The sequence below is a fragment of the Calidris pugnax genome, unplaced genomic scaffold (assembly GCF_001431845.1).
Source record: "Calidris pugnax isolate Ruff unplaced genomic scaffold, ASM143184v1 scaffold88, whole genome shotgun sequence".
Taxonomy (NCBI): domain Eukaryota; kingdom Metazoa; phylum Chordata; class Aves; order Charadriiformes; family Scolopacidae; genus Calidris; species Calidris pugnax.
In genome coordinates this window covers 1,304,564-1,316,378 of record NW_015090849.1, presented here as the reverse complement: position 1 = coordinate 1,316,378, position 11,815 = coordinate 1,304,564, and the positions used below count along the sequence as shown (strand labels likewise).

General features: G+C 45.9%; 1 protein-coding gene across 2 annotated transcripts in view; it reads left to right on the top strand.

Moving 5' to 3' along the window:
* Nucleotides 1–264: 264 nt before the first annotated feature.
* Nucleotides 265–11,815, top strand: part of DPYSL2 (dihydropyrimidinase like 2) — a 60,289-nt gene continuing 48,738 nt past the window's right edge. Inside the window, exons 1-2 of one of the 2 annotated variants that reach the window (XM_014943146.1) lie at nucleotides 265–358; nucleotides 726–1,092. In XM_014943146.1, the coding sequence (XP_014798632.1) occupies nucleotides 742–1,092 (351 nt within the window). In that variant the 5' untranslated portion in view covers nucleotides 265–358; nucleotides 726–741. Of the gene's footprint in view, nucleotides 359–722; nucleotides 1,093–11,815 lie in introns of both variants that reach the window. The other variant, XM_014943145.1, reaches the window with a different exon arrangement.

Sequence of the window (11,815 nt, the reverse complement as noted above, 5' to 3'; positions counted from 1 at the left end):
ACCCCCCATCTCCTCCCGCTCCCCGCCCTCCGGCGCCGAGGCTTTGGGAAAAGTGAGGAACAATAGGATTCCCGGAGCACTCCACCATTGCGGGGGCAGGGGAGGAAGAGGAGAGGGTGGTGGGAGGAAGGAAGGAAGGAAGGGATCCTTTCTCCCCTGCCCTGGGAACACGCCTCCCGAGCCGCCGGGGGGGCTTGGGGGGTGCTCTGTCCCCTGCTGCAATAGCAGCTCTATAGCTGGGGAAGGGGAGGGGGGAGAGGGTGTGTGTGATGGGGGCTGTTGCTCCAACCTGATCGAGTCCATTTGCCAATTCACCAGTCGCATCACTTCCGGATCAGTCCTCAATTTCTGCTGCAGAGTGAGGATTTTTTTTTTTATTTTTTTTTTTATTTTTTTTTCTCTCTCCTTTTCCCTCCCTCCCCATCTGGATGCTGGGAACTTGAAAACCTCCTCCCTTGATTGCAGCAGGATCTGCCCCAACCTTCCCTCAACTTTACACCGCATCAAAGAAAACAGCGAGCCACAGGCGATATTGTACCGATGGGGGCTGGGGATCTACCAGGCACAGCCCTTTGCCATTGATGTTGCCGTATCTCTAGGACCCAGAGCCATCTCTCTCTCCTTTTTTTTTTTTTTTTTTTTTTCCCCCTTCTCCTCTTTTTCGTGTGTGTGTGAGTGTGTGAAGGATCCTCCTGGTTACCGCTGTTACTATTTTCCCTTAGCAGGGAGACCACACAAGCCATGGCTGAGAGGAAGCAGTCTGGTCGGCAGGGAGAGGAAGAAGAAGTGCCAGCCTTCTTCAAAAACCTGGGCTCGGGCAGTCCCAAGCCCAGGCAAAAATTCTGTGGCATGTTCTGCCCGGTGGAAGGCTCCCTGGAGAACAAGACCATCGACTTCGACTCCCTCTCGGTGGGCCGCGGATCTAACAAAGTGGTGGCAAAGCAGAAGGATGTTGCCCACCTGGGTCCGGATGCTCCCTCCGTTTATTCCAGGCAGAGCGGGAAGGGAGGGGAACCATCTGTTGATTTCGGGAGAAAGGTGGAGATCAGGAGTGCCACTGGGAAGGAGGCGCTGCAGAACCTGAATGACAAGGTGGGTGCATATATATATATATTGTGTGTGTGTGTGTGTGTGTGAGATGCAACTTGAACCCGTGATAGGCTGCAGAAAGGATGTAATCCTCTCCACCCTGCAGTTTCTTGCTTTCATGCCACTTGCATGTGTGTGGCAGTCCATGTCTTCCTCTAAGCAGCATCTCTACTGGAGCCTTCTCGCCAGATCTCTAATGTTATCCGTGTGCTCTCTGCAGGTGTGTGTGTATGTGCACGGGGAGGAGGGCAGAAGAAGAAAGGAGCCCCCCCTGCACCCACAAACACCCTCCCTTTCCCCACCCCGCCTTCCTATTTGGTGGTATTTGGTCCTAGTTTTGTTTCTTAGACGATTTCCCCCCCCCAGCACAACGGGAGCAAAATGCCCCACCCAGCCAGTGAATGCAGCTCACGGGGACAGAAATGCAATTGTTAGCAAAAGAGCATCAATGAGCCTCCACCTACAGGGATGAAATCCCTGCAGGCTTCTTCCAGGGGAAACTCCTACCCACTCCTCCCAGGGGAGGACAGACCCCAGTGACCCCTGGGAGCTGTATTTCAATACCAATTTTGATCAAGGCCTCTGGCTAACACTGGGAATTTTTGCCTCGGGAAGATCTGGGACTTTTACAGGAATGTGGTGTTTTCTTAGAAACCCACTGAACTCCTCCCAGTCTTTTCAGACTCCTGAAGCTCTTTTCTCACACTGTGTGTCATGGTGCAGTACAGCCTGTCCTCTTCCTGAGGCAAAATTCATTCACCCCATAGGTCTAGCTGACCATGCACATTTATTTTTCACAATAAATAGATTTAAGCAAGCTTTATTCAGATCTGAGCCACGAAATACTCTGCATTCCTCTGACAATGCTGGCTCCTGTGCATGGGCTGGAAGAGCGGAAATGAAAGAAGCACCAACCAGGAAACTGATAAACTTCTAACATACTGGGAAGGAGTTTCTGTGAGTAGCCCTCCAGTGGGTTTCCAGAGCACTCTGTCCTTCTGGAAACTGTTTCTAGCATGTGTCTCTGGATTTTTCCTAGTGGTACAGATTGCATATGTAGGGTGGAAGTCTGCCTGGAATTTATGATATGGGCTTGCTCACCAGTGTCTCCAACTTTCCAAAATGTGAGATATTACTTAGGAGTGTGACTTGGGCCTCATCTTCCCCAAATCAGACCCTACTCTGCTTCTTCCTACCTCAGTAACCTAAGGGCTCCATCCAGCCATGTTTACATGTGTGAACGACTGCTGTTTTCCATGAGATCTCCAAGGTAGGCCCTGATTTTCAGAAGTGCTACAGAAGTGTCTTTAATTAGGGGTGGGACATGTCCCATGCTGCTTCAAACCCGATTTGCCAAGCCCAAACAAAAGTTTGCCACTACAGATGCCTATGGTTTCATTTGACCATGTTCAAGTGCCTACTAATTGAGTTAAGTTTCCATGATTAATTAGTCATGTTGGACTAACCAAAGTGCATCTCGGGAGTAAAGGGTATACACCTTTTCAGCTTTGTGAGTCAAAGGTTTTGTAATTTGGGACAGTTTCAGAACTAATTTCCAATAATTTGTTGTGGTGAAGTCCTGCAGGACATAAGCATAAACAGGTTTTATATTAATTTGAAAAGATGAATTGTCTCATGATTGAAGGGTACTAGTATAATAAAAAACTAGGTACAATATGGTGCAAAATCAGAACTCCGCACAAAATATTAATTGCATTTTTTTTTAGAGTGTGTGTTTTGGTTCTGTTTTTAAAGATTGTTGAATTACTGTTAACTTGAGGGTATGAAATAATGGGACAATGTGAAACATGTGAGTTATTTCTCATTAGCTGTACATAACGCTGATGCCAATGGATTGTGTTGGGAGGGGTTGTGAGCATTGGGGTAAGTGCAGTCTTTTATTATAAATGTCTTGCTATGGATTGGCACTTTATTGCTTTTAGCTTTGATGCATTTCCAGCTGACTGCATCTATAGCTTGAATCGATGGTTAGATCCTCAGCAGGTAAAACTGGCTTTACTTCGGTGTAGTTAATAGAAATGTGTTTATGATGATGATCAAAGCTCAACGTTATTGAAAAAAGGTAAAGAAAAATAACGTTGCGGGAAGTGGCATTAGAGGAGACAGCACTTTGAAATAATTTGAGGTAGGAGTTAAAAGGTTTCTGAAGTTTTGCAACTGAATTTGGCCTGTTGCTTGAGACAGAGGTTTGAAAACATTTAATAACACGTCTGAAATAGGTTCTCCCTGGGTAGACTGTACACTATTTCCACGTGGTAGGAATCTAAATTATGGTGGAAAGGAAAAATATGCTAATTTGTAGGACCTTGAATTTATAATGTGCATAAATTATTTCACAATAGGCTAGAAAGCTTACTGCTTTTTCTTTAGCTTGAGGCTGACAATAGTTACGATTTTTACCAATTCCTGTGACAATCAACCTACAGGATGGTCCATGATCTGTTTCAGCAACCAAAGGACCATGTGGTGAGCTGATGGGGATGGGAGCCCATCAACTGGAGGCAATGGTTGTACATGGAAGTATTTGAACTAGTGACTGGATCCAAAGTGGGTTTAAAACCCAGTCATCCTTTCTGTCACTGTGTAGAAAGATCTTGTATTAATCTCCACTGAAATAATTAACAAAGCAAGATGTACAAGCTATTTTTTTTATTTTTCTGAGGTCTTAAGCACCCAGAGGATAAAAAAAGGAATGTAATTATTCTACATTAAATTGCGATATATTGTTCTGCAGGCAAAGATAAGGGTAATCAAATCTCTTTGTGTCTGTCCTGTCTAGGGTATTCTATAGGCATCTATCACGGCTTCACTTTATTGCCTCTGGGCCATGCTACTGCCTCATAATTCAGGGTTAGGATCATCTCCAGAGGCCCCAGGAAGACTCTCTGTCTTAGTTTAAGCAGCTCTTTACAGCGAGGCCTCTGGAGGCAGCCTGACCTATTCAACAGGTCTGCAGCTCAGCAGATCTGAGGCAAGTTCTGCGACTTGCCAGCTGCCAGGCCATGGCATTAACTGTGCTGCTTTTTCCCACCTTAAACGTTGTCATCTTCCCTGTTTAGATGGTCAATGCCTGGTCCTGCAGCTGCTTGTTCAAGGTCTGGGCACTGCTTAGCACTTCGAGGCCCCAACCTCAAAGCTGCGGTCTGACAAGAATGTCATGCTCAAGCTCAGGATTTCTTGAATGAGACAAGAAATGCTTGGTCTGGCTTCCAGGGATTGCTGTGGACCTACAAGCCCGTTTCCTATGGTGGTGTTCCTATTAGGTGTTAGAGAGCACCAGGGCAGGGACCTGTGGAAGTTATGGCACTGCTTTGTTTTGAAAACCCTTGGCCATTGCTTGCTTGAACTGGGTCCTTCCTCCGTGTGTATTTCCCAGATTTCCCCTGTGTGTAATTGGTATTCCTTCTGTCTTGCTCATCTGTTGAGATTCTCTGGGGCAAAGATGGTCTTTTAGGGAACATAGAATTGTTTTGGTTGGAAGAGATCTTAAAGATCATCGAGTCCAACCATTAACCCAGCACTGCCAAGTTATCGCTCAGCCATGTCCCTCAGCACCACATCTACACACCTTTTAAATACCTCCAGGGGTGGTGACTCCACCACTTCCCTGGGCCACATCTATAGTGAAAAGCAAGGTGTGATTGCAAGAGGGATCTGCAAGCCTGGGGTTTGCTTTGATCTAGTTTGCATAGAGAGCCTGAGTAGGTGCTAGGACACTTCAACACAAATACAGTCCAGGGGATCCCAGATCTTCTCTGAAGTTGCTGTTGCCATCTTGTTGTTACTCCAGTGATTCAGGTGGTTTCTCCTGAAAGTCACCTTTATGGACCTTTTTTGTGTCCCTTAGAGCCAGTTCATGGACCTTTGGGAAGTGCAGAGCACTGGGTGTAAGCTACTGGTCTAAAACAACAAAGCTCTCCCATATTGTAATCAGATAAGTAACAACAATGAATAAACAGAGATTGGGAAAATATTTTTATTTTAGGATTGACAGGAGAGGAATCGCTTCCAAAACACAGTTTTGTGAAGCTTTTGACATGACTGGACTTTTCTGTTGAAACCTCAAAGCTCTCAGGATCATGCTTGTTCATTCCTGGAGAGAATTAATGAATAACAGGACATTGTTGGGAGCTGAAATAATCATAGACTCTGGACCATTAGTGAAACTGTTGGGTAAAACAAAGAAGCCATTCCAGACAGCTGGAAAGGCAGTTCTGAGTTTAATTTGTTACGATGCCTGTAATTTTTCTAGCCTTGTTTCCACAATCATTGCTTGCAAAATAATCATGCAGGAGGATGACTTGCACGTTCTTCCAACGGATCATAATAGTTTGTCTGGCTACTGGAAAAAAGAAATCAGAGAGAAACAAATAATGATGAGCACAAGTGCCAAATTCCTCTTAACTTCCTAGATCCCTCTCCACGCCATCAGTTTGTGTAGCTGGAACGTGCCATACATGTGATGGGTCAGGGGTCTGATAGTGTTATGTCAGGAATCTACCACCCTCTCTTATGCAGAAATGAGCCAGGGGCTTTGAGATTTGGGCTAAAGATTGGAGGGGAAACTGGAAACACCTGGGGCCAGATCTCCCCACCCAGTTTGGAGCTGGGGTAATTTGCTGGTCCTTCAGCAGCATCTTTGGGATGTGGGCTTTATCTCAGGGAGAAGATACAGTGCCTGGCACGGTAAGACCAGCAGCTTTGCCTCCCACCCTCAGGCCAGTGCTATGGCCATCGTTTGACACGAGCCATCTGTTTTTAGCAGGTGCTGAGCAGTCCTTTAGGTCTGCCTGACATTTTTTTATCTGCAGGAGCATGTCTGAATCCCCGTATCGCTCGTCTGTCTTGTGGCACATTAAATCTGAGTCTGTCTTCTGTGGTGGTGTTATGAAGTTGGGAAATGGTGTCAGCAGCAAAGCTCACGTGAAGTTGGTGTGTGTGTGTGTTCTGCATGAACTCTCTTACCCTAAAAAGGGACAACATCTGGAAGCATCTGTAGGAAATCTACCTAAACCAAACCTTTTCGCTCTAAGATTTCACTGAATTTCACTGAATTTTTTAGAGTTGGAAGGGACCATAGAGATGTCCTGGTTTTGGTCACCTCCCAGAGACCTGGGATGAATCTCCGGGTGGGAGAATAGAGGTCAGAAATTAATTTTCTCATCATCTGGAGTAATGATTGTCCTGTACATCAGAGGCAGGCAAAGCTGGCTGCCACAAGCAATGACAGCGATTGCTAAGAGCCTGATGCTTTGCCCTGTGGGTTTTTGGGGAAGGAGAAGTGATTATAATGCTAAGAAACTGGCTGCCACAAGCAATGACAGCGATTGCTGAGAGCCTGATGCTTTGCCCTGTGGGTTTTGGGGAAGGAGAAGTGGTTATAACGCTAAGAAGTAGTGCAAATCACTGTGAAAATAGCCATTTCTTAGAGCCTACCTGGAGATGCTAAACTCTCTCCAGTGGATGAAAGGGAGGAGCAATGACAAGCACGCCCCAATGTCCTATGCCTTTATTCCAGAAATGCTATATTTAAGTGGGTGTAGGCTGTGTTGGAGAGGAGAGCACATTTTTGCTGTGTATTGTACTAACCATCCCTGTGTAGAACCCTGAAGAGGGCTGTCTCTTTCCCGACAACATGACGTGAGAGTAAATGAACTGTGGAGCAGCAGCTCGGGCTTGTTTAAGGATAATAAGACTGTAGTGCACTTGAAATGCTCAGGACATTTCCTCTAAGAAACACACTATATCAGTAACAGTCATCTTAGAAAGTTATTTCTGAACCTTCTCAAGGTTTCCTGGGGTTTAAAATGAAACAAAATCAATTGGGAGGTTAATTTTAATTTGCAGATCAAATGTACATTTTTATCGACCTGTTTGTGCGGCTAGAAAGAGAGTCTCCCCCTCAGAATCTGAGAGAGCCTGGATTCAAAAAAGATTAGGCTGTTTCTCTGAGTTGTATGATTTTTATTTCCTCATAGTAGCCCATTTGACCTCTATGGTCATTTCCATATCATGACGCTTAATTTTAATTTTCTCCTGTAAGGTAATAAAACAAACGAAAGATGCCCATTGGCAAGTATAATTCCCCTCTGTAATTTAATTTGTAGTGATTAATAATGGACAGTTCCTTCATCACCTTTTGGGAAGGGCAGATGTTCTCCTCCTGCCGTGTATCAGCCTGTATTTAATCCTCCCAACACTTCCTAAGATGCAGGGGGTTGCTGAATCCATGGGAAACTCCATTTCATTGAGATTTGGAGCTGAGGCAGCAGTTGGAATGGACAGAATCATGACAGAAAATTAGGGTCAGATCATTGAACTCATAAAAGCTCTTTTGGCCCAGTCCGGCTGCCTCTGATCACAATAAGAGCCTTGTTGACTTTGGCAGGGGGTGATTCCCCAGTAGGGAGTGGGGATTATTGGCATCTGACGAGCCTAAAGGGAAATGGAGAGCTTGCTGATGCTGTAGCACTACAATTTCAGATATTTCCAGGAATGCTTTAACTCCATCTCTGATCCCTCTTTTCGTTACACTTTAAAATGTATATGTAATGTATATTTCCATTTTCAGGCTTTAGGATTTCATAGCAAAATATCTGTGTGGATAAACCTTTAAGAATTCAGTTGGAGTAAAAGCAGTCGGGTGTTGCAGAAATTCTGTGGGCTTTGTTGCAATTACACTAAAATTCCACAGAGAGAGAGAGACTCTTGTAATAGTTGGGTTTTTTTTTTTCCCCAACCTTCCAGTAACTCCACAGTGGGAATAAAATTCCTTGCTAAGTGCATCACGGTAGCCCACAGAATCTGTGAAGTGAAGACTCAGAGCTGATGTAAATTGATTTCCACTGATGCCTGTGATGATTTATTTTAGCATAGAATTATCGCTGCGCAGAGATTCTCGTATTCTTGTGCCATTTTCCCTCTAGGCCCTTTCCAGAAGACAAATTTAGACATAGAAGTTCCTTTAACATGGAATGTGTTTCTGCTGTGAAGGGATGTCCTTCGCCAGGTGACACCTGAGCAGAAATGGCTGGCAGTGATTGTGGGTGTCCACTGGCCACCAAACCCCCAGCTAAGGACAGGCCAAAGACACTCACCCAGTTCAGATCACAGGCTGGAGTAGAGGCTGGTGGTGCAAATATGGGCACAATGCTCAGTTTTGTGCGTTTCCTCCCCTGTCCTGCCATCTGGGGCACAATTTCAGCCCCCTCAGAAGTGCTGATGTAGCATAATTGAAGAGATTTATGTGCTCTCACTGTTCACTACCGCTGATGGGACTTGGCTGCAGGAACCGTGCAGGTCCTGTTGCGGTGGCTGCAGGGGGGGAGCTGGGGTGGGCTGGCCAACCATCCTTCATCACTTCCCTTCCTTACTGATTGCCAAGGAAGATTTGGCAGTGCTCCTTCTCTGCAGCATCTTCTCATTTCAGCCTGCCCATCCTGCTGCGTGCATTAACAGAGCTGTGGAAGGCCAAGTTCATCACCATTAACCAGAAACCCCATCACTTCCCGCAATCCCTTGGCCGCTGTGCGACAGTGGGACGGGTACAAACCTGCAGGCATTTAAGAAGCAGGTTCTACTCTTTTCTTTTAACCTTGATTCCTGCCCCTGACATTTCCCAAGTAGAGCATCTTCTCATTTCAGCCTGCCCATCCTGCTGCGTGCATTAACAGAGCTGTGGAAGGCCAAGTTCATCACCATTAACCAGAAACCCCATCACTTCCCGCAATCCCTTGGCCGCTGTGCGACAGTGGGACGGGTACAAACCTGCAGGCATTTAAGAAGCAGGTTCCACTCTCTTCTTTTAACCTTGATTCCTGCCCCTGACATTTCCCAAATAGTTATCTTTCTTCATTTAATTACAGGGAGAATTTATACATAAACTGTAGTTTTACCAGGGGAATGAATCAGCTTTTGTATTTAAAAAAAAAAAAAAAATGGATATGTACATTTGTATTTTCTGACTCGGTTCCCCACTTGTTCTCATCCCAACATTGTCCTTCAGCTACAGCTCTTCTCTTTCCCTCCCCATCACCTCCCATCATAGAATGGTTTGGGCTGGAAGGGACCTTAAAATCTCATTCCAACCCCCCTGCCCTGGGCAGGGACACCTCCCACCAGCCCAGGTTGCTCCAAGCCCCCTCCAACCTGGCCTTGAACCCCTCCAGGGATGGGGCAGCCACAGCTTCTCGGGGCAACCTGGGCCAGGCTCTCACCACCCTCAGAGTGAAAAATTTCTTCCCAATATCTCATCTAAATCTCCCCTCTTCCAGTTTGAAGCCATTACCCCTCGCCCTATCGCTCCACTCCCTGATAAAGAGTCCCTCCCCATGGGTGTTTATACAACAGATAATATCCATTAAATAAATAAGCCACTTTGCAATGACATTAATCATTTTAAAATTATATATTCTTACAACCTTTTCAGCTCATTGCTGAAAGGAAAGAAAATTGGGCCATGTTGGCAACTGGTGTAACGGAGCTAGAAGGTGCACCTGGGAGCTGAGAGTCCTTTGGGTGCACCCTAAATCATAGGGAAGTTTTTAAAGTTTGGCGCTGTGTAGATGTTGAATATTGAAGTCCCGTGTTTTTCAGCCTTTTAATCTTTTCATTTATTTTATTCTGTACTACTTAGGTTCTTGCAACATGGTGATGGGAAGGAAAAGCTAAGTCTCACCTGAAGATCAATTATTACTTTCTGAACCTTGTCCCTACTGGATTCAAGTTCCGGGATGTATTCAGAGTTCAAGAACTCCTAGAATTAGGCCCACATACAGTAAGGAGCATAGTTTTAAAAAATAAGTATTTTAAATAGTGATCTTTGAGCAGATGAGAACAGCTTTGGAAATATTAGTGGACTGATGACATCACCCCCTTAAAGGTGCTTCCGTTTCTTCTGCCAGAGTGGCTGTTCCACAGCTTTTCACACAGAATCACAGGATGATCTGGGGTTGGAAGGGACCTCTGGAGATCACCCAGTCCCACCCCCTGCCAGAGCAGGGCCACCCAGAGCAGGTCCCACAGGAATGTGTCCAGGGGGGGTTTGAATGTCTCCAGAGAAGGAGACCCCACCACCTCCCTGGGCAGCCTCTTCCAGGGCTCTGCCACCCTCAAAGTCAAGAAGTTCCTCCTCATGTTGAGATGGAACTTCTTCTGTTCAAGTTTGTGCCCAAGTTTAGTGTAACATGAAGAAATGCCCAAGGTCAGGGAGGTGAGTCGGTGCTGGAGATGTGCACCCATGTTTCCTGCACCCATGTTTGTGGTCGCTCCTCCGTAATCACGTTGCTGCTTCTGGGGCAAGATCTTGAAATGGCATCTGGACTTGGGATGTCTCACATCAGCTTGGACCTTGATGAGGTCTCTCAAATCCTTAGCCAGCCTTTGCTTCCTCTCTAATAGCCAAAGGCATACTTTTTCCTGGCAAGCAAAGGCAAGAAACCATTCAGATCTAAAGTTGAGGAAGAAAGCTAGCACTAAAGAGGAAAAAAGGGAACAGTTGCGCTGTCTAATTTTAGAAAATCTGCTGTAGATGCTTTCTTCCATGTTCTGAGCAAAAATATGCTGAGGTTTCCAAACTTCTCCCAGCACAGATCAGAGAGGGGCAGGATAACTCATTTAGTATTGTCTATTCCCATCATTAAATCAAAATAAAACCCTACAGGCTGACAAATTAATCATTTTGCTGCTGTCGTAATGAGCCACTTTTTCAGTTTTTACTAATTGGGTATTAACTGATTGGCATATTAGCTACTTAACTGTTGCCTGATGCCCTACCTGTGCCCAGGAAGAGCTCTTTTACTCATTTCCTTATAGCTTCCTGTGAACTAATGTACATAAAAGGTCCTGAGAGTCATCCGTTGGAACAGATGTTGCCTTTAGAATGATTTATTGCAGTGATATATTGAAGGTTTTCATCTCTCACGGGCTGTGCACGGTGTGTTTAATGGAACTATTTTGGGTGTGTAAAGGTGGCTGCATTTTGTGACAGGAGAAGCTTGGCGTGACGTGAAGTTCACCCATGATTGAAGGAAGAAGGTAAGTCTTTGTCGGTCATTAATTGTCCGTTATAACCTTCAAGCAGAAGCGGGTTTCACAGAATCACAGAATTTTGTGCTATTTGTGAGTTCTCCAAAAGGTGTCCTGTGCCTTCCCCCAGAGCAACTGGTGGAAAGAGGTGTCTTTTGAAGGGGTGTCCCACACCCTGGCCGTGGATCCCATGTCCCTTCATCGCGCTGGGCCGAGCGCATGGCAATTAACGGGGAAATAATGAGCATTTAACACATTTCTTCCCTTGAAGTACCAGCTTACGGAGTTCGGGGGCTGAGGAAATTTAAGATGCCGAGAGGGACTGAACTGGAGATGGAGTTTGGAGCAGAGGAGCGGTGAGAAATGGCCAGTGCTGGGGAGGGAGGGAGGGACCCCCCCGGGACCCCCCCCCGTGTCTGCTGGGCCCCCAGCCCCCCGGGCACTGATGCTTCAGGTCAGTGACTGCGGGATGGGTGGGGGGCACGACTGTATTTTCTGGACGAGAAGGCAGCCGCGCCAAAGGGCCGGCAGTGCCTCAAAACCTCATTATTTATTTATTTATGTATTTTTAAATTTCTTTTTATTTTTTTCCCCCCAATTTTCTACCGTTCTGCACCGGTAGCACCGGGAAGGGCGGGGCGGGACAAAGAAGATGGAGGGCAGCGCCTATTCCCAGCCC